Below are 24,288 nucleotides of genomic sequence, written 5' to 3' on the forward strand. Positions count from 1 at the left end.
GGACAATAATTTAAAATATCATAATGACAACTAGATAACCATAAGTTTACAAGTTCTATGAGATTTAATTAACTAATTCAAAAACTGAGTGGGGGAATATTAGGAGGGAGGGAAATATGGAAAGTAAAATTAGTTGTTTAATTGGTATTTTATATGTCCATACAATGTCAAACTATATGTATATTCATCATTTCCCTATTTACAATATATGACAAATTAATTCATTAAATATATATCTATAATAATAGCTGATGTTTATATTACATTAAAAATGTTTTACATGCCTTATGTGTATTATCTTATCTAATCTTCACAACAATTCTGTGAAGTTTCACATGTCCTCAGTGTAATAATAAAAAAATCTGAGGTTCAAAAAAATTGCTAGCAATTGTTACACATGTAGTTAAAACAGAGAGGCAAAAGTAGATTCTGGGTCGTTTCTACCTCCAAATTCAACAATATATTGAGCTATTAATTAATTATGCCACTAAAAAATAAAAACTACTATCTTCAGTTTTACAGTGGCTTTTAGGTTGGAAAACTAAAATTCATGGTTTTAGTCATTTCACAGTTATAATCAATTCGCTCCTTGTATATGCACATTCTTTTAATTCTAGCTTTGAGTGTTACACTTTTGTTCCCAAGTTTACTATAGGTGTATCTTATAGTCTACCATGGATAAAACAAAGAGGCTTGATTCTAGATTTCCTTGTTTATTTAAGATATCTTTTAAGAGATGGGGCCAAGATGGCAGAGTAATCCAGAGCAGCTTTGTGCCACAAAATTAAAATATCACCACAAAACAAATACAGAAGTGAAAGAACCAACAAGGAGACAGACTGAAACAACTTTCAAGAAAAGAAAAACCCAAAAGGTAGACAGAGAACATCTGGGGCACTGGGATAAGAGGGGAGCAGAGCCAGCAAGAGTCTGTAGCAAGGAGTGAGGAGCAAGACAAGAGCAAGCCACACACTCCACCCCACATCTACTGTCCCAGATTTGGAACCTAAGTTCAAGCCAACATTCAGATCCTGAGACCTTGCCTGGGCAAATAATGGTCCAAGGCAACTCACACCCCTTAAAATTTCAAGCCTGTGGAGAAGTCCAGAATCCCAAACCAGGGCAGTCTGGGCTAAAGTGGGCTGATTTGTGTGGTCCCAGAGTGAAGCCAGGAATCAGAGTCTGGGCTTGAGATGAGGACATAACTCACAGTTTTGAGCGGTTGATAGTACTAAGGACAACTATCCACTCCCCCATCTTTTTTCCTAAAGCTCAGGACAGAGCTCCAGGTCAGGGCAATCAAGGGCGTGCACACTTAGAACAAGTACACAGTAAGACCAAAAACTTACACCTAAGCTGGAGGCTATAATTTAATTAGTTCCTAACCTGATAAAGATTAAAGTAAGACCAAATGCTTACAAGGAAGCCTAAGGCAAGTCTTTAAGTTATAAGGATTCCAATGGTTAACTGAATCATCACAGGGAGGAGGCTCTCAGAGGTCTTAGCCTTCAGGCCATCATATTATCCTCCAAGAACTCAAACTGGTAATCCCATTTCAGAAAAGAAACTGAATAAGCCATGAAGGAACTTCCTAAGAAAAAATCCCCAGGGCCATAGGGTTTGACAAGTGAATTCTATCAAACATTTAAGGAACAACTAATCACAATACCGTACAAATTATTGGACAAAATAAGCAAAGAAGGAATCTTACCAAATTCTTTTTTATGACACAAATATGATATTGATTCCAAAGCCAGGCAGACAAAAAACAGAGAAAGAAAACTATAGATCAATCTTCTAAATGAACATAGATACAAAAATCTTAAAAAAAAAAAAACTAGCATAGAGACTACAGCAAGTTGTCACAAGGATTATTCATAATGACCAGATGGGATTTATAACCAGAATGCAAGGCTGGTTTGATATTAGGAAAACCATTCACTAAAAGAAATCACATGATTATCTCAATAGATGCAGAAAAAGCCTTCGACAAAATACAACACTCATTTATATTGAAAACATTAGAAAGTATAGGAATACAAGGTTCCTTCCTCAAAATAGTAAAGAGTAGGTAACTAAAACCTTCAGCGAGTATCATCTGCAATGGGGACAAGTTAGAAGCCTTCACAATAAGATCAGGAGTGAAGCAAGGATACCCATTATCATCTGTATTATTTAATACTGTACTAGAAATGCTAGCAGTAGCAATTAGAGAAGAAAAAGAAATTGAAGGAATTCAAGTAGGTAATGAAGAAACTAAACTATCACTGTTTGCAGATGATATGATGGTATACTTAAAGAATCCTAGAAAATCAACTAAAAGGCTAGTGGAAATAATTCACAACTTTAGCAAAGTTGTAGGGTACAAAATAAACCCATATAAATCATTAGCATTTCTATATATTTCCAACAAAACTAAGGAGCAAGAAAGAGAAACTTCATTTAAAATCACTCTAGACAATATAAAATATTTAGGAATCTATCTGCCAAGATAAACACAGGAATTACATGAACACAACTATAAAATACTTTACACACAATTAAAACTGGATCTAAATAATTGGAAAACATTAATTGTACATGGGGTGGATGAGTTAATATAATAAAAATGACAATCCTACCCAAATTAATCTATTCAGTGCCATACCTATCAAACTAACAAAAAACTTTTCTAAAGAATTAGAAAAAAATTATAACAAAATTCATCTGGAAGAATAAAAGATCAAGAATATAAAGGGAAATAATGAAAAAAAAGTGAAGGATGGGGGCTTAGCAGTAACAGATCTTAAAATGTACTATAAAGCTGTGGTCATCAAAACAGTATGGTACTGGCTAAGAGACAGAAGGGTGGATCAATGGAATGAATAGACTAGGGATGACTGATCTCAGCAAGCTAATGTTTGATAAACCCAACGATCCCAACTTTTGGGATAAGAACTCATTATTTGACAAAAACTGCTGGGAAAATTGGAAAACAGTATGGGGAAAATTAGGTTTAGATTAACATCTTATACCCTATACCAAGATAAATTCAAAATGGGTAAATGATTTAAATAAAAGAATAAAATCATAAATAAATTAAGTATACATAGAATAGTATGCCTGTCAAATCTATGGGAAAGGAAGGAATTTAAGACCAAGCAAGAGATAGAGAACATTACAAAATGTAAAATGAATAACTTTGATTATATCAAATTAAAAAGCGTTTGTTCAAACAAAACCAATGCAACCAAAATTAGAAGGAAATCAACAAACTGGGAAAAAATTTCCCAAATATATAAGGAACAAAGTCACATTTACAAAAAAATCAAGCCATTCCCCAATCAACAAATGGTCAAGGGATATGAAAGGGCAGTTTTTAGATAAAAAAATAAAAATGATCAATAATCACATGAAAAAGTGTTCTAAATCCCTTCTGATTAGAGAAATGCAAATTAAAGCAACTCTGAGGTACCACCCCACACCTAGCAGATTGGTCAATATGGCAGCAAAGGAAAGTGATAAATGTTAGAGGGGATATGGCAAAATTGGGACACTAATGTACTACTGGTGGAGTTGTGAATTGGTCCAACCAATCTGGAGGGCAATTTGAAACTAGGCGCAAAAAGACTGCCTGCCCTTTGATCTAGCCATAACACTGTTGGGTTTGTACCCCAAAGAGATAATAAGGAAAAATTCCTGTACAAAAATATTTATAGCTGCGCTCTTTGTGGTGGCAAAGAATTGGAAAATGAGGGGATGCCCTTCAATTGGGGAATGGCTGAATAAATTGTGGTTTCTGATAGTGATGGAATATTATTGTGCTAAAAGTAATAATGAACTGGAGGAATTCTATGTGAACTGGAAGGACCTCCAGGAATTGATGCAGAGCAAAAGGAGCAGAACCAGGAGAACACTGTACACAGAGACTGATATATTGTGACATAATCCAATGTAACAGACTTCTCTGCTAGCAGCAATGCAATGATCCAGGACAATTCTGAGGAACTTATGAGAAAGAACTGTATCCACGTCCACAGAAAGAACTGTGGGAACAGAAACACAGAAGAAAAACATGATCAATCACATAGTTTGATAGGAATATGATTAGTGTTTTGGTGTTAAAAGATCACTCTACTACAAAACTAAAAAACATGGAAATAGATTTTGAACAATGATACATGTAAAACCAGTGGAACTACTTGTTAGCTCCAGGAGGGGAGAGGGAAGAGGGATGTGGAAAATCATGAATCATGTAACCATGAAAAAACATACTAAATAAACAAATAAATGAAATACTTTTTAAAATACATGACTATTAATATGTGCTATGCACATGTATTTTTTTTCCCCAAAAGTATGTAACTTTTTCCTTTTACCAATATTCAAAAGAAATACAACATTCTCTACTAGTCATGCTGTGAATTATACCTTTTTGCATCTAGGATCTTCCATTTGTTTGTTATAGGAATATTAATATTCGTAAAGATGTTATGCCAGATCCCTTCTAAATTCTTGAATGTGTATATAAAGATTTATTCATTTATATCCTTTGGCTTTGTGCTTTTTTCCATTTCACTGCTTTACCTTTTGAACTTCCATTGCTTATAAAGAATAATATAAAAGCCATAGCCCTGATTTTGTATTTATTAACACTTGCCTTACAATTTCTACTGCGATTCCTCTATAACTATAAAGTCTTTTATTCTGACCTTGGGCATTTCCTAGGTGTGTGATCCTGGGCATATCATTTAAACTCATTTCCCTCAGTCTCCTCATCTATAGAATGAAATGGAGAAATGGCAAACCACTTCAGGATCATTGCCAAGAAAATTCCAAATGGGTTCAAGAGTTAGACATGTATAAAAATGACTGAACAAAAATATTGCAGGAAAACCTGAAACAAAGAATCTTATTTTTTCTCTCTCTTTAGAAAATAACTGTCTTACCAAGACTCGAAGAGAAGATGACCTCACATGCCTGTTGATTTCATCCACCCATTGATGACAGATAGAGCTTGGAGAGATAATCAAAGTTGCTCCTGTGGAAACTGGTTTCATTGCAACTAGGCAATGGGGACAATAAAAAGGCTTAATTTTCAAGTTTTCCTCCTTGTAGTTCACACATTCTGCATGTTGCCACAGGTGGCATTTTAGACACTGAACACGGGCTTTATAGTCTACTAGGCCAAGTTCCCCACAAATACATTCAAAGCGATAGTCAGAAGTATTGAAGGGACTTATGGAATTGGCATGTGGTATCTCACTACCAGCATGGTCTTGAGATTCAGGGACCTGGTCCTTCATGTTGTCTTCTTCAGAGTTTGGTTCACTTTTAGAGACAGTAACATGAGTACTTGGAAGATCACTAGATCTTTGCAAATCAGCACTACGTAATTCTTTAGCTTTAGGCTGAAGTTTTTCATTTGAGTGTTGATCCCGCTTTTTCCTTAATCTGCCATGGTCTCTACTGACCTCACAATAATCATGCTCTTCCTCAGTGATGTTTGATGATAGGGATTTTTCTTCCTTATTTTCAGAAACTGTGTCCTTGCTCTCTGATTGATGTTTTTCTTCATCAGAAAATTTATTTAGACTCTTTCTAGGACTCTTTGTTGTCTATTGCAAAATTAATAAAGAGAAGAGTTTTTAATGGAACTCTAAATCTAGAGAAAATAGAAATAAAGCAGAACATGCAGATGCTTGTCTTTTGATTAAGGAGATAAAATTTCAATTTTCTAACATCATCACCCTTACTCCTGAGTAATATCATTTGAGAACAGTTTTTATCCTATGACACATAAATGTCTTCAAATGCCCTTCAGGCCATTCTAAAATACTAGAATAAGAATGTACTATTTCTAAGTCAGGTAGAAAGAAAGAAGAAAGGAAGGAAAGAAGGGAATAAGGAAGTAAAAGACGAAGAGAGGGAGGGAAGATGAGAGAAGCTAATAACTCTTTGCAACTTTATCAATGGAAAAAGTCCAATTGAAGTTTAAAGCATAGGCACAATTCTTTTACCCCCCTCACTAGACAAAGAAAGTTACGGTCTTTCCCTCTGCTTTCTCTGTTTCTAAAACCTCAAAATTCATGACAGCAATTACAATGGCTCATAATGCACTCATCTTAGGAAAATATTGATTTGGCAAATAAGAATAATAAAGATAAGACTGATTGAATACAAGTTCTCTTGTCCTAGGTCCTAGATAGCAGAGGATTAAAATATTTGAGAATCACCATTCTATGAATCATACTTTTTGATTTGCTACTGTTTAAAAGAAGAATCTTTCATATTAATTACAATAATTAAACTATGATCTACAAATATATACATACTGATATTTATAATGAAATTACTTTTTTGAATTTGCAAATATGCTAATGATGATTTTTCCTTAAAACAAATTGATATCTGTGGCCTAATTAAAACAGCCCAATGATTTAAAAAAAAAAAGAGATATGTATGCCAAAAAGAAAGGCACTAAGAATAGTGATGAAAATTCAAGGTATTATTTATTATTATTTTAAAATTAGGGAATGTGGTTTAAAAACTAATAGCAATATTATAATCAGAATAGAGAAGTTACCTTAAGCACTTTCAGTTTAGCCATTTTATTAAACATTCAAAACACTTAAAACTCCTAAAGGCAGATGCCATAACTCTCTAGGACAAGGAGAAAACAATAGGTACTTAAAATATTTATTGGTGAAGAACAAAAAGATATTAATGGGCCCCTTTCCTTTAAAAATAATCAAATTCATCATTTTACCTGTTTTTTAGTTCTATCACATTTCTTCTGTTCCTTGTAATTCTTTCCCAGTTTAAAAGATCCAGCCAAACCATGACCTTTGACTTGTTCCACAACTTGTTCTGCAATTAATTTTTCCAAATTTCTCTTCAGAAGCCGCCGATTCCTCTGTACATCATACCTGTATATAGTGCTGACATACTTGAAGATGGCAATGATAGAAGCTCCCTTCTTCACATTCATTTCTTTTACAGCTGCTAGTATCATCACACGCAAACCTATGGATATAAAAACACAGTGATTAAAGTAAAATAAGTGAAAAAAAATTCATAGGGAAAGGGATCAACAGGGCAAAATAAGGGTTCAATACAGAAATGCTCACTAACAAATATGCAAAATTATTTAAAGTAGCTTTATTTGTAATTGTGAAAAATGGAAATGACCTCTATACTCAATGATTATGAAATGACTGAGCAAATTGTGACATATTAATGCATTGAATTATGGTTATGAAATGAACCAATGAATTTTGGCTATCAAAAATGACAAAATTGAAGAATAAAAAGAAATTTCACAAGATTTTTATATTAATGGAAATAGCAGAGACAAAATCAGAACATATAGAGTAACTACAAGTTTTATTTAAATAATATAACTCTGATGAGAAAAAAAGACAGGAAAGGAGAGAAATAAATAAGATACCAATGATATTATTTTATTAAAGTTAATTAGCCTTCCTTAATTTTAGTAACCTGTAAATACTTTTAAAGTTTATATAATTTTATGTATGATTTCAAAATTTTATTTATTTGGTGATTTTATTGATGGTTGGTTATAAAGACTTTAATAAAATATAAAACTTGTAAGGAAAATTATGCTGTCTACAGTATGAAATTATCATAATGTTAAATTTTACTGACATAAATGCTACTTATGCCAAACTAGTGATCTTAAAGTCCATCATTCTCAAGATAAGAAACTTAGAATGTTTCAATACAACAATGATCACACTAGCTTATAATTACATGGAATCAGATGAATTACTATAAATATTCTTGAAGACTACATGAAAATCATCAACAATAATAAAATGTCTATATTTTAAAGTTTCCAAGAATTATGGCAAACATTAGAAACATAAGTATTTAAAAATGTAGATATAAATACTTACTGGGATATTGTATTTTTTCCTTAGATTGAAACTCCATCTTCTTAGGTTTCTTCTTTTTGCTTCCTTCAGCAGGTTGTGGAGGTATGAAGTAATTTACCAGTTTTCCCTGATATGAACAATATTCCGAAGTCACCCATTGGACTTTCAGGTTCATCATTATGGACTGCTTAATATTAAGCTTTAAAATTTGGATATGAGCTAGCAGCTTGTAAGGAGATATACAATGTATGAAGTATAGTATGAAATGAAGTGATATGTATGCTATCTTTACACGCAAACTGGACTTTTAAAAAAATCTTACACAAAGTTCATTGTCTGACTACCACCTTTCTTAATGATATGTTTCCATTTTAAATGTTTAAAAATAACCTCATACATTTGCATGATGTAATGGAAAAGCATTGCTTTTAGAGTCAGAGGACCTGGGTTTACTTCCTGGCTTTGGCACTTACTACTTGCTCTGGCCTTGGGTCAAGTTAATTCTTAACCTCTAACTCTCATTTTTTTCCTCTCATCTGCAAAATGAGGGCTTGGACAGATGATCTCCAAGGTCCCTTCCAACTCAGCTCTAATCCTATGATATGAATACAAAAACTTTATTTATTATAATGTAGTGGGCATGATGATTTCAATACAACTTCATCCATTGTGTATAATGGTATGATAAAAATTAATTTCCCAAGAATAAAAATTTTCTCTCCTCCACCAACAGAAAGTTACTACTAAATTCTTTTGAGTTATGTTTTTTGAAGCAGGGGTGATAGACCTACACAGATCCATTCACATTTTTTCATTCACTTTTACCTGTGATCAAGAATACATATTCATGAGTCTTGCCAAGGGATAGGCATGCATTGTGATCCCCAAATGGAAAATAGTTAATAAAACTATATCCAATCTGTCACTTTTACTTTAACTATCTCATCATAGAGCAATATTTCCCAATAAATTAATGGAGAGTTATCATCAACAATGTACATTTAATTATAAAGAAATTAAAGAAAAATTGTTAAGAAACTAAAGAAAATATCCCTTTACATATAAAGATAACACTACCAATATGCTTAATTGTTTACTCAGGAAGGAGAGGTTATACTAAGTCAATCATACACTCTGATCAGGGTCCCACATGAGATCCATGAAATACATTTGTGTAATAAATGGAGGGTGTATGGCATCAGATAGTTGCCAAAATATATAGGCTTTTTATCTATACTTAATTTGACAAACATTCACTAATCATCTACTAAAGGGTAGGCACTGTGCAAAGGAATATAATGATGGAAAAAAATGTTCTTGCCTTGAAGGAACTACTACTGCTACTACTAAAAGCTGATATTTACATAGCCCTTTGAAGTGTTTTACATACCTTATCTCATTTGAGCCACACAACCACCCTGTGAAGTAGGTGCTATTATTATCCACATTTTACAGATGAGTAAAGTGAGGCTGAGAGTGGTTAAGTGACTTGCCTAGGGCCACACAGCTAGTAAGTGTCTGGGGCAGGATTCAAACCCAGATCTTCCTGACTTCAAGTCCAACACTCTTTCTACTACACCAGGTTGCCTTATAATCTAATGAAGGGATAAGATGTAAAAAAATAAGTACAATACAAAGTTGAATGTGAGAAGGGCAAAAGAGAAATCTAGAAGAAATACATTAAGGAAATGTAAGGCAAGAGTAACTACTTTCCATGGTAGGGATCAGAAAAGACTTCAAGGAGAAGTTGGCACCTGAGCTGGGCCTTGAAGAAAAAGAAGGGTTTTGACAGTGGAGACTTGGAAGAGATTTATTGAACAAAGGGGTGGCTTTCATAAATAGCCAATAGTCCTTTGTCCTGAGTATAGAATTATGAAGTAATTTGCAAAAGTTGGATGGCAGATGGTGGAAGGTTCTGTGTTATAATAAGGAGTTTAAATATTAGATAAGTATAAAACTTTGGGTTGCATCAATCTTAATTTTTTTTCCACATAAATTCTAAAATTTAAATTTTTTAGAGTTGGGGAGAAGTCCATTTTGGTAGAGTAAGAATATACTATCCACTTTAAAATTTTCAATTTTTATGCACATTGCTTACTAAGGTATTCAAGATAATGTAATGTGATCAAGTATGGGTTGGACTTGATGACCTCTGAGGTCCCTTTTAAACTCAAGATGTTTCAGGTTTGTCACATTCCTTCACTGAGTGCCCTTACTGGTTCTCAAGTCATTTAGGTTGTAATTTGAGGAAGGCTTCTGGAAATAATAAGAGAAACAGTAATATTTTTGGAGGCAGAAGATCACTGTCAAAACAAGAGTCAAAGATGTTTTTAGTGCTAACCTAAGACAGCTATGAAGGAGAGAACATTTCAGTTGGCTGGTGCCAGTGGCAAAGAGCTTAAGTCATAAAAAGGTCTAACCCTTCCAAGTTAACTATCTTCAGTTCCACAGGATAGTAAAAGCTTTGACTTTAGGTCAAAACAAGCATTTGAAACATGTTACTTTTCTTGAACATATATCCCTTGCTTCCCTAAGCCTTATATGGTCATCCTACCTCAGGCAATGTTAGAACATCCTGTTTGACATCTTGTCGAGTGTGTGAAAGAATCAGAGCCAAAACCTCCACTGTCTTCCCCAGACCCATCTCATCTGCTAAGATGCCACCAGGCCACTGTGGCCCAGCATTTGGGTATTCCCGGATGATGCTAAAGGAAAGGTCGAAAAAAAAAAACAAAAAATGTGTCAAAGTAATTCAAACAAAAATCACCCTACTAGCTACTCTAAGGAAAACAGGAAGAACTGCATTAAAATGGAAGGTTATTGAGGATACATTTCTCTGTAAAAAGTGAAAGTACTCAGAGTTCTAGAAATCTAAATATCAAGAATATGATTTTCAATAAAAAGGCAAATGATTTATAATACCAACTAATCTTGCAAGAAGAAACATTAAGTTGTGTCAGTAGTTATCATTTTTCTTCCCTATGACTAAAATAAGAAAAATGCTCATCTCTTTACTATAACCTTTAAATCAATCTTTGAATAGAAAAGATAGAGTATTAGTTATTAATTAATAAATTATCAAATATTTTCCAATGACTACCAAAAATCTTTTAGAACAGCAATATTTTTGAATTCAATAAAAATAAAGGAATTGATCCACAATGAACATTGTGACACTTAACCTCAAATTATGCTTACTAATTTATCGTACCTTGAATCTCTTATTTGGCATTCACTAAATGAAAAGGGACAAGTGGTTATTCTATATTTCTCCTTTGTGTAAAAGCTTTTAGTAAGATTTTTACTAAGTATTCTTTCATTAGTCAATGCTCTAGGTAATGAGTTTCTTTTCAAACCTACAGGCTTTTAGTATGAATATATACATGGGGGTATGGGTTGTGAGATAGAAAGGAAGAACATATAGAAATATAAAATTGCCTTACCAGCCTGTAAATGGATTATAGTAGAATGTCATCCCCTCTGTTGTAATGACCTCTCTCCATAAGAAATGTAAGGCATTTTCTAAAGAAAAAAAGAGCCATAAGAACAATGTTTTCCTGGTTCTGCTTATCTCACTATGCATCCGTTTATATAGGTCTTTCCAGCTTTTTCTGAAATCATCCTGCTCATCCTTTCCTATAGCAAAACAGTATTCTGTCACCATCATATACCATAATTTCATTCAGCCATTCCCTAATTAATATATATCCCTTCAATTTCCAATTCTTTGCCACACAAATAGAACAGCTATAAATATTGTGAGAATGGAGTGATACATATGTACAAGTACGTCCTTCCCACTTTTTGAGCTCTTTGGGATACAGACCTAATAGAAACATCACTAGATCAAAGAGTAAGCATAGTTTTATACCCCTTCAGGCATAGTTCTAAATTGCCTTCCAGAATGTTCATGACTCCATTAATAATGCATTAGTGTCACAATTTTGCCACATCTTTGCCAACATTTATCATTTTCCTTCGGTGTATCATATTGGTCAATCTGATAGGTGTGAAGAGGTGCCTCAGATTTGTTCTAATTTGCATTTCTACACTCAAAAAAAGATTTAGAATATTTTTCATATGATTATTAATAGCTTTGATTTCTTCATCTGAAAACTGCTTGTTCATATCCTTTGAGGACTTGTAAATTAGGGAATGACTTGTGTTTTTACATATTTAAGTTCTCTATATAATTGAGAAATGAGGTCTTTATCACAGAAATTTGCTGTAAATTTTTTTCCCCAGGGTGTTATTTCCCATCTAATCTTGGCTACATTGTTCAATTCATTAAAAAATTCAATATAATGTAATAAAAATTATTTATTTTACGTTTCATAATGTTCTCTATTTCTTGTTTGGTCATAAACCATAGATATGACAGGTAAACTCTGCCATGCTCCCTAATTGGCTTATGGTATTACCTTTTATTTCTAAAACATATACACATTTTGACCTTATCTTGGTATAGGGTGTGAGATATTGGTTTATATCTAGTTTCTGCCATATTCTTTTCTAGTTTTCCTGGAAATTTTTGTCAGTTAGTGAATTATTATCTCCAAAGCTGGAATCTTTCAGTTTTATCAAAAGTTAAATTGCTATGTGTTATGGTCATACCCTAGTATATTTTGTATCTAATCTATTCCATTGATCCACCATTCTGCTTTTTTGCCAGTTCCAGATGGTTTTGATGATTACTGCTTTATAAGTACAGTTTGAGATCTGGTACTGCTAGGTCTCCTCCTTTCCAATTTTTTTCCTATTAATTTCCTTGATATTCTTGACCTTTTTCTGTTCTTCTAGTTCTACAAAATAAATTTTTGATAGTTTGTGCTTTATAATTTTTCAAAGCACTTTCATATATACCCCTTCTGCTTTATAAGCTTGTCCAAGGGGTAGGCACAGCAGGTACTGAGTCTAGCCCAGCTTTCTGTGTCTATTCCACATTGGTCCCCTTCACTAGCCAAACTGGACTACTTGTTTTTCCTCACACACAGCATTCTATCCCTTACATCCTAAAACACTATTCATCCTAGTCTGTGATGTACTTCTTCTTCATCTCTTAAAATCCTTAGTTCCATTCTAAGTTCAGTTCGAATGTCTTTCCTGATTTCCCCAAATGATTTCTATTTACTATTAAATATTTAATATTCACTTTGATATCTCCCTTCTCTCCCACCAAAAGAATAGAAGAGACATTTTTTTTCTTTTATTCCCCATCACCTAGCACAGTGCCTGCCATGGGCACTTTAAATACTTGTTCCTTGATTGATACTTACTTTGCAAATAAATGAAACTCAGAAAAGTTAAGATGCTTGATTGTAAAGTCACATATTGAAGTGAAAATTAAATAAATACCCATGGCTCCACCAGGATACTGATTTAGGTCCCTTAAAATGTTGACACTGAGACAGTATAGCACCCTATTTATTCAAGAAAACCTAAGTTAAAGTTCTATTTTTGACACATATTAATTGAAAACGGGCAATTTTTTTTAACTTCTAAATATTTTAAGAAATTATCTAAGACTACAAATTACAAAGGTAAAGTTTACCAGGAATTCCCTACACAAATGGAACCACTGACTGGAATCTCATGAACTGATTGAAACTCCTGAAAAGGGGATTTTCACAAAATCCTCAAAAATAAGTACTCAAAAGAGATCTCAATTCTCTTGCTCTTATGTCTCAGTGCTTCTCAAAGCAAATACTTTACCCAAAATAAGAAATATCCTTTTCAAGAATACAAGTGGTAAAAGGTTTCATTCACTTAAGAAAATTCCAAAGATTAATTTGAAATATGGCATTTTCTTTTAGAAAGATCTACCACCATTTAACTATTTAGTGCCCACTACTATCTCTTGGTTGACTTAAAAAGCAAAATAAATGTATCTAAAGTAAAAACAAAATTGCCAAGAAGCATACGACAATTTAAGGATTGAATCCATTTGTGATTTATCATTTTCTGACAGATTTTAAGAAAGTCAATTAGACTCAATTTAGCAAATATTTATTAAGCATCTATAATGCACATGGTAGGGTGCTAGAAGCTAGATATTCTGCTAGATATTCTGAAATTTAAACTGACACAATTCCAACCTCAAGGATATTATAATCCAGTTAAGAAATATAACATATATACAACGATAGAATAATGGAAATGAAAAGGTTAGGAGATTAAAAGTTCTCCAAGAAAATGTGACAAACCAAAAATTACTTTTAGCTGAGGAAAGGAATCAAAGCCTTTGAAGAAAGAGAAAGATTTTAAGGAATGAAAATGAGAATAATATATGCTCTAGGCATTAAGGATTCAGACGACAAAAAGGCTTTTTGGTGGAGGCTAGGGCAGAAAAAGGACAAGAACACCCTGTCTGATAACCAAGTATCATTCCTCCCCACCCTACCTCCATCTTTCCCCTAGTGTATTTTGATTATTCTCTGCCTTAACTTTAAGTATCTTGTACTTACCATTGGCAGGAGAGTTTCTGAAATTTTCTCGTAGCAGCATCCAGTTAACAGCTTCACTTTGGTATGGTCTCAGCACAGGGATCAAGGCAGGGTGCTGGACATTTTCTTGTAAATGCTGAGCTTCTTGCTGGTGTGTATGTCTCACAAAGTCATATAATTCCTCAATGTTCTGTCTCTCCAGTTCACTATCCGATTCTTCTTCATCTTCCTCCAAAACATCTGTGCAAATTGAAAAGCAAGCAATTGTTATAACATGATTCATTTTTTAAGACAGGAATAAGAACTAATAGTAATTTCAGTATATCTCAAACATATCTATCTTCTAATAGATTTTGATGATTAAATCTTTACTATAAAACTTTAACATGTAAAGTGGATTTCTCTATCATTACTCCATATTATAAGGTAATTTCAACTCAATTCAACAAACGTTTTAAAGCATATATACTGAATGCAAAGCACTATACTAAGTATTGGGGAGTTTCAAAATTTAAATGGAACATTATCCTGTCTTTCATAGAGCTAATAGTCTAGTAGTGGGGAAAAGGTCCTAATTATATATGATTCTAATACACCTTCTAGTTCTTAACCTTTTATTGATACAGACAAATTTGTATTTGTGGAAATTTTATGATTATGGCAGAAAAATCAAAACAGAAGTTCAAATGTTCTGTTGAAACAGAAGCTTTATTAGCAAAAGCAATAGTAAAGATCATAGAAGATAAAATGAACTATTTGTATTTTATGAAGTTAAAATGGTTTTAAATAAACAAAACCAATGCAGCTAAGATTAGTAGGGAAACAGTTAAGTAGGAGAATTTTTTTTTGCAACAACTATTTCCAATAAATATCTTCTAGTCAAGATTTGTAAGGAAATTATTCAAATTTGGAAGAATAAGCCATTCCCCAAAAGATAAATGGTCAAATGATATGTATAGGAAATTTTAAAAGAAGAAATCCTAGTTATCAACAACTTTATGAAATATGCTCCAAATTACTAATAATTAGAGAAATGAAAATTAAAACAATTCTGAGGTTCTACCTCATACCTCTCAGTGGCAAAAGTAACAAATGTTGGAATGACTGCAAGAAAACAGGTTCACAAATTCACTGTTGGGAAAACTGTTAATTGGTCAAGCATTCTGAAAAACAATTTGGAACCGTGTCTCCAAATTTAAAAAGTTCATACTCTTTCACCTAGTAGCACCATTGATTAGGTCTACACCAAAGAGACTGGAGGTATAGGAAAAGGATCTATATACACAAAAATATTTAAAGCAGTTTTTTTTCATAGTAGCCCCAAATTGGAAACTAAGGGACTACTTACATATTAAGAATGCCTAAACAAATTATGATATATGAATGTAATTAATTATTATTGTGTCATAGAAAGGATGAAATGGATAGTTTCATATGAAATAGCGAAGACTATTAACCATTAAGAGGGAGGTTAGCAGAATTAGGACAATTATAAAACATTATAAAGAAAAAAATTTGAAAGTCTTTAAAACTGATCAATGTAATGCTAAAACTATAAATAAAGAGTTGTCAAACTCAAATAGAAAGAGATCCCTGAAGGTGGCATGTTGCCTTAAAAAATCACAAATGAACATTATCTTATTGTATTTATATTTCATTAAACATTTTCAATTTAAAAAAAAAATCCATACCTTCTCTCCTAGAGCAGAAAAGCAGTAAGGGCTATGCATGGGGTCACATAGCTAGGGGCATATCTAAGTTCAAATTTGAACCCAGGTCCCAGGCCTGGAACTCTATCTCTTGTGCTATCTAGCTGTCTCTTATATAAAATTAAAATTTTATTTATATAGATATCTATCTATATATCTATATCTATATATATATATATATCTTTAAAATCCTTACTTTCTGTCTAAGAATCAATACTTAGTTTTGTTTCCAGAGCAGAAGAGTGGTAAGCACTAGGCAAATTGGATTAAGTGACTCCCAGAGACACAAAACTAGGAAGTATCTGAAACTAGATCTGCCAATTATGTTTTAATCTGGTTCAGAAGAATAAGATGAAACATGCTATACAGCTCCTGTCAGGGCGGTGATAGATTTTAAACACAGAAAGGCACACACATTTTTGGACAAGGCAAATTTGGTTTTCTTTTTCTTTTTAAAAAACATTGTGCAATGGGGGGAGAAGGTGCTGTGGAAAGCAAAGATAATGACAATAAAAATTAATAAAATAAAAAATTTTAGAAGGGGTAAATATATACAGTGAATAGCAATGACAAGAGAAGTGGGGCACAACAACAATATTGGGCTTGGGAATTAATTATCAGATTACATAAAAATCAGCTAGAGATTATTGTCATAGGGAAATAATATCTGTAAATATTTGTAAAAAGCACATGGCACAGTGCTTGGCAAATAGTGAATACTATATAATCTGTAACATCACCCCATGGGGTCTGTGAACATAATTTATCTGCCACCGAGTATCTTGTACTGGTAGCAAACTCCTGCTAAATATTATTATTCCCAGTCCTGGATTACCTAATTACTAGCTATCTGAAAGTAAATTATCCCCAACTTTTATATCTTGTTCTCTCACCCCATTCTTCACCAACCCTACTGTACCCACAATCTTCTTCCAATTCTTCCCAATACTTCTATTGTGCCCTTTAAAACTACTATTCCATAATGAACACATTCCTTTCATTCTGAACCTTTTCCTGTGTTACTCCATCCATTTATATGCCATTACTGAATCTAGACTTTATCTAAATGTCACTGCATCCCTGGCCATTCTCTCTAGAACTGGCTATACTTTCTTTCAAGCTCCATAGCACACTGTTCTTAGAAAGGGATTCAGAATGATCTTTGCTCCCTACCGTCACTTCCTGACTCTTCCCTTCTCCATCATCACCCAAAAACATTCTCTGAATACATGATTAAAAATTTTCACCCTATACAGATCATGATGATTGTTATCTGCTGACTCATAGGCCATTATCCCTCCTCTTAGCTCGCTATTTTCCTTGAATCCCCAATTTCTACCCTTATAATGGGAGACGTTCATGTTGATGCTTTCTCAAATAACCTAAACTTCTAATTCCTCAATATTCAGAAATATTTCTTTTCTACTTCTGTAAATGACCTCAATCATGAACAAAGATGGTCATACCTGGGAATTTACTATTTCTCACAGATATTCTATTTGTTCAAAAACTGTCATTCTCCTATATATGATAAAAGTTTCCTATCATTCCATTCCTCTTCTATTTACCTCTATTCAAACTATCACTGAAAACCTCTAATCCCTCCATCCCCCAAGTACCTTTTTAGACTATTAACCTCCTCATACACTTCATTTTCCTTCTTTATTAATTTTGACACTAGAATTAACCAATTCAATTCTATACTGTCCTCTGCTCTCAAATTCCTTCCACCAACTAACTTCTCAACTCCAACACAAGTTCTACTTAAGAGAGAGCAGAAGTTACACAGCAATGTTGACTGATCTGCTATTAGGCCCTCACTGAAGCAAGGCATTCTTTATTTATTCCTCCATAAATGATTCCCTATTTTACTCTTCACAGAATCTATTTCAAAGTTTTTCTCTCTTCAAGCTTTCCATAGCTTCTCTTCTGGCATCCCTCTCAGCTGAGGATCTTAATTCTAACCTTATTGAGAAAATTGTAGACATCTACTATGAGTAACCTCTTTCTTTCTCTTAATTTTAAAAGCCCTTAATAACATCCTCTACACTCTCATGTCCTCCTTTCTCTTATAATGAGGTCATCCTTTTTACCAAGGCCAATTCCTCCATATGTGACCTTGTTATCAACTTTTCCTATATTCCACATAAGTTTGCCCACTTGCAACTTCTTTCTTTAATATTCAATCTCTCCCTAGCAACTGGTTCCTTGCTTGCTCTCTTCAAACATGCCAAAATCTCTCCTTTACTAAGCTTCTACTATACCCTATAGTTATCCTGTATCTTTTCTCACTTAGTAAATTTTTATAAAAAGCTATCGCTTATCACCTCTACTTTCTCACCTCTTACACACTCTCCAGTCTTTTATACTCTGAATTCTGACCTCATCACATAACAAAAACAGACCCCTCAAAAGTTACTAATAATCTCAATGGAAATCTAATGGTCTTTTCATAGTCATTCTTCTTTTGGATCTCTCTGCTGATCTCTGTTCTCTCTGAGTCCCCCCACCCCCTTTAAAATTTTTTTAATGTCTAGTTTACTGTTTTAGTTTGTTAGTTTATTTTCAGTAAATTAAATTATAAATTATGAGTCTCAGTTGCCTGAACTTAATTTCTAGCATGAAAAAAAATTATATTAATTTTTTTACCAATTACATGTAATAACTTCCATTTATATTTTCAGAAGTTATATGATCTAAATTGTCTCCTTCTCTCCTTCCCTCCCCTCTCTGAGTTTTCTTGATGCTATTCTCTCTTGGTTTTCCTATCTGTTTAGGTCTTCCTCCTCTAATCTCCTTTGCAAGGCCACTACTCATATAATAACTCTTGAATTAAGTATTTTCCAAGCCTCTGTCCTGGATCCTTTTTCTTTTCTTACTTAGTAACTATCAACTTCTACTGGTTTAATTATCAATAATATGCATATGACTTCCATTTCTATATACCCAGTTCCATATCACCAGCCCTCTAACAAACTATCATATTTCTGTCAAAGGCACCACCATTTGTCCAATCTCCCAGGCTTGCAATGTCATTTGTTATTTTTGACTTCTTAATCTAGCTGTTTGCCAAACCTTGCTGTTTCTACTTTTAAAACAACCCTCAAATCAGACCCTTTCTCTCTACGAAAAGCCACTACTGTAGTTTAGTCCTGAATCACCTCTTAGCAAGTAGGCAGCACAGCTAACAGAACACAAGACTTGGAGTCAGGAAGACCTTACTTCAAATCCTCCTTCAGAAACTCAGTAGTTATGTACCCTTGGCTATATGACCCTTAATCTCTGTCTGCCTCAGTTTCATCATCTGTAAATAATAGCTATGTTGTGAAGATCAAATGAATTAATATATGCCAAGCATTTTGCAAACCTTAATGTGTTACATACATGCTACTAAGACTATTGTGCAATACCCCTCAATTTGGTCTTCTTGACTCTAATCTCTCACATACTAAAATCTATCCTCCAAAAAGCTACCAAAGAGATTTTCTTTAAATATGGGTTTGACTATGTCACTTTCCTATACTAACAACTCTCTATTGTTGCAAAGATAAAATCTAATGACTCTCTATTACCCTGAGGATCAAATATAATCTCCTTTGGCTTCATAATCTGGCCCCAACTTCTTGCTCCAGTCCTATATATTACTTTTCTTTCTGATTTCTACAGGCCAGCCAATCTGGCCTTCTCCTAACACTCCATCGCCTATCTCCATGCCCATGTGCTGCCATTCTTTTTGTGTGGAATACCCTTTTTTCTTCTCTTTGCCTCAGAGAATCCCAAAACAGAGACCAAGAACCAACACAACACTTTTCCTAATGCAACACCCTTATCAGTATCTCCCAGCATGATTTCCATTGCCTTTTACATCACCTTTAAAAAAGTATCACTGTCAGTAGGAAACTGAAAGAAGTTTCCAGTCTTTTCCTGCCTTAGTGATAGAATCTACAATTCCTGTGGTTCATGCGTTCATCAGTATAGCAAGAGCTCAATCAGTGTAGTCTATTGATCTAGAACGAAAGTTTAGATTTAAATGAGAGGTAATGAATTAGACTCTACCATTCTTCCTATTTCCAAGTTACTATTTTTCTGACAACCAAATATATTATTAATGAACATAATGTAAGTGATTTCAATGGGCCATTTATTATTATTAATTTTGTCTAAAGTGATTTAACAGTTGTTAAGCTCTTACCAAAGTTTTGCTTGACATAGTTCTTACAAAACTAAAATGTTAATAAATAGTAATAGTTCAAATATAGGACTCTGAGACAGAAGTTACCTGGAATTATGAAGTTGTAAAACTTTTCCATTAGTTTCTGGATCAGCTGATTGGCTTTTTTAATTCTCCCACTTCCATCACTGAGAAAATCAGGTTTGGCTAAGCCAGCTTCCAAGAGATATATTCCAACCTATAGAAATATATTAACCAACAATGTAAAAAGTTTGGAATATAGCATTATTTAAAAAGGCATTGTGGGAACTGAGAAAAAATATTGGATGAACATGACTGTTGTAAAAAATAATTTTTCAATGAAAATCTCAACATGCCCTTTTTACAACTGCTATGTTATATATTGTAAACATACTACCATGTAACATATTAATATATTCTTTTATAGTAAATATAAATGTATATACATATATTTTCCCACTAAAATAGGAAATAAGGGGGAACAGGGAAACATAAATATCTTCCTTAGTTTTTGGAACTTCTTCATTTTTTTAAAGCTCTCCTTGAAAAAGCATAACTCTTCCAGAGTTACACAGAAATTAGTGACAATGTAATTATAATCTAAATTTTCTAACTTTTTCCTTTCAGTAACACTTCAATTTTGAATCAAGGTTACCATTTTAAATGTTTTTGAGAATTTTATTTTGGGACTTATGCAAATTTGGTCTAAAAGAAAAAGAATAGCAGCTATTGTGATTCCATTTCAATATTACTATTTATTACAGAATGTTAGTACACTAGGATGTCAATAACCTTACATCATCATCAATGGGTGACAAAAAAAGAAAAGAAAGATGTATGTTAGACTCCTATGGGAAAGCCAAATGACTTAATATTCCAGAGTCTATCTAGTCTGGGTTAGAAGCAGTAGGAAACATCAGTAGATGTTACAATTTAAAGCTCTTAGGCTTCTTGTTTTCCCCTTGCAATATGTCAAACCTGAAATACAAAAATTTTCCCTACCTCTCTTTACTTTCAATGTTCCTGACCTCATTTGTTATCTCTGCTTCAACTCAGAACATGTTTTTATGACCTTTCTCTGATAATTCTCTGATGATCCTGACTGTTCACTTGGAGTAACTTTTTGACTTTATTTTCTTAAACCAGAACTGTACCCTACACTGATTAACACTGATAGACCAGAAAGGCTCACACAGAAAAAAAAAAGTCATCAAAGGTGATAGAAAAGTACTGATTAATTTAGCTATTCCTCTATCCCAGCCAAGATGTGTGGGGGGGGGGGGGGGAGGGGCTGGAGAAGCAGTAGCTTGTTGCCTCTTTAAATCTAAATTCTCTTACCACGAAAGAAAAAAATGCAAAGAAAATATCTTCTCCAAGTATATATAGAGATATATGTAAAGGTGAAAATACTCTTGAAAATATGGTATAAAAAATATGAGAGGCTGTAGAGAACATAGGGGTTAGGTTTTAAAATATCGCTCTGATACTCAATAGCCACACGATCTTGGGCAAGTTACATAATCTTTCAGGCTTAAATTCCTCAGCTCTAAATGGGGATAATAATAATATACTATCTTATGAGTCTGTTGTGGGTGAAAGTGTTTTGTACAGTATAAAATGTTTATAAATATATGATCTACCACCAATATAACAATAGGAAGTTGGTCTATAATGGAGATAAGCAAAATTAAACACATGGAAAAAACTAAACAGTAAAAGACAAAGCCAAGAACCAAAGGGATCAATAATTATGCTTATAAGTCTTCAAATTTCCTTATAAGGAATTTATAAACCATAAATAAAATGTTATTATAAAGTAAGGAAAATGGTATGGAAGAGCCTGGGAAAAGAACACTACCTCAAACTGTATATGAAGATATGGTCAATACAGGTTCATGACCTAAATAAACATAAAGGGTGATATCATAAGCAAATTAGGGGAGTAGGGAATAGTTTATTCATTTGTCAGATACATGGATGAGGGAAGGATTTAAGAACAAAAAAGAAATATAGCACTGTAGAATGTAAAAATAGATAATTTTGATTACATTAAATGAAAAAGGTTTTGTACAAACAAAACCAATGCAACCAAGATTGGAAGGAAAGCCGAAAGCTTGAAAAAAAAAATTTTTTTCCAGAAAGTATTTCTCAAATATCTAGAGAACTAAGTCAAATTTACAAGAGCAAATCATTCTCTGATTGATAAATGGTCAAAGGATATGAACAGACAATTTTCAGATGAAGAAATCAAAGCCAGTTACACTCAAATTTTTAAAATGCTCTAAATTCACCCTTGGCTTAAATTAAAACAACTCTGAGGCATTACCTCACACCTATCAGATTGGTCAATATGACAGAAAAGGAAAGCCATAAATGTTAGAGGAAATGCAAGAAAACCGAGGCACTAATACACTACAAGTGGAGATGTGATCTGATCCAATCATTCTTGAGAACAATTTGGGACTGTGTCCAAAGGACTCTAAAACCATGCATACCCTTTGATCAATCAATATCATTACTTGGTCTGTATCTGAAAGAGATTTTTTTAAAAAAAGGGAAAAAGACATATTTGTACAAAAATATTTATTGCAGCTCTTTTTTGGTAGCAAAGGATTGAAATTTGAGTGTTTGTTGCCTGACAAGTTTCAGTATATGATGGTGATGAAATACTTTTGTGCTATATAAAAGCACAATATAAAAAAAATATATATATATGTTTATATATGTGTATATATATATAAATATATAAAAGCAGGATGATTTTAGAAACATCTGGATAGACTTATATGAACTGGTGCAAATTGAAGTGAACAGAATTAGAAGAACATAGTACCAAGTAACAGCAATATTTTTTATAACAACTGCACATAATCTAGTTATTCTCAACAATAGAGTGATCTAAGACAATCCCAGAATATCATGATGAAAAGTGCTATCTGCCCTTCAAGAGAGAACTGATGGAGGCTGAAAGCAGACTGAAACATACTAATTTCACTTTCTTTTTTCTGTTGTTTTTTTTTAAGATCTCTTCCACAAAATGACTAATATAGAAAAATAGTACCTGGGGAAAAATATTATTTAAAAAATTTTTAAATTGGTAAAAAGATTGTTAAAAATTCAAAACCATAGAAGACTAATTCCTGTTACAGGAATATATTCTTGTACTTTTGGAGGCAAAAGACTGATTAACAGAAGATAGATACTAATTTAGTACTTCCTGCTGTTAAAAAAAAAGGATCTGTCCTAATATTTAGATGTATTTCTTTTTAAGAAATCAATGTAATCACTCTGATATGTCTTTACAGGAAGTAACAAGCTACTACAGTGATGAAGTTTTGCACTAAAAATAAGTCACAATAATTTGGAATTTTTAACACTCTTCTTTTAAATGGTCCAAATAGAAGTACTTTTTACCTTGATCAAAATATCCAATAAAGTCATAAAATTACACTCAAAATTTCAAACATATACCTTTGATAAGGTAGAACAAACACTGAATGAGAAATCAGGAAAACTGGGTTTTAGCTATGAATGTTCTGCATTCTGGCTGTCCTCTCTGCCACAAATGCTCTCCTTGCTTATCTCCCTCATGATTTACTTCACTTTCTTCAAGTCCCATCTCAAATCTCATCTTCTAAAAAAAATCTTTCACAATCGCTCTTAATTTTAATGCCTTTCCTCTGTCAAGAAGTTCCTATTAATATTATACATACATACACACAGCTTCTTTGTACAGATGTTTTTGTTTGCATTCTCTGCTGTTAGTGAGTTCCTTAAGAGCAGGGACTATTTTGTATCTTTTTATATCCCTAGAACCTAGCACAGTGCCTGACATATGGTAGACATTTAACAAATGTTTATTGATTTATTTATCTGCATAACTTTAGGCAAGAAAGTCCCTTAATCTTGAGTGGTTCACTTTCTTTACTGTAAAATTAGGGTCTTGACCACAGATTATCTCTAAGGTTCTTTTCAGCAATAACATTCTATGAAACATGCAGAATTTTATGCAATGTTTTCATAACCTTTTTTTAACCCACAAAAATTTATTGCTAAGTTAAAATAAA

At 33.0% G+C, this 24,288-nt stretch overlaps 1 protein-coding gene across 1 annotated transcript in view; it reads right to left on the reverse strand.

The window, feature by feature from the left end:
* SHPRH (SNF2 histone linker PHD RING helicase) overlaps window positions 1–24,288 on the reverse strand; it is a 122,740-nt gene that overhangs the window by 83,035 nt on the left and 15,417 nt on the right. The window contains exons 3-9 of the mRNA XM_001370655.4: window positions 20,309–20,438; window positions 14,342–14,560; window positions 11,321–11,399; window positions 10,432–10,582; window positions 7,899–8,004; window positions 6,749–7,005; window positions 4,929–5,597 (exon numbers count right to left, since the gene is read on the reverse strand). Coding sequence (XP_001370692.2) covers window positions 4,929–5,597; window positions 6,749–7,005; window positions 7,899–8,004; window positions 10,432–10,582; window positions 11,321–11,399; window positions 14,342–14,560; window positions 20,309–20,438 — 1,611 coding nt within the window. The remainder of the gene's footprint in view (window positions 1–4,928; window positions 5,598–6,748; window positions 7,006–7,898; window positions 8,005–10,431; window positions 10,583–11,320; window positions 11,400–14,341; window positions 14,561–20,308; window positions 20,439–24,288) is intronic.

Source organism: Monodelphis domestica, chromosome 2 (genome assembly GCF_027887165.1).
Source record: "Monodelphis domestica isolate mMonDom1 chromosome 2, mMonDom1.pri, whole genome shotgun sequence".
NCBI lineage: Eukaryota > Metazoa > Chordata > Mammalia > Didelphimorphia > Didelphidae > Monodelphis > Monodelphis domestica.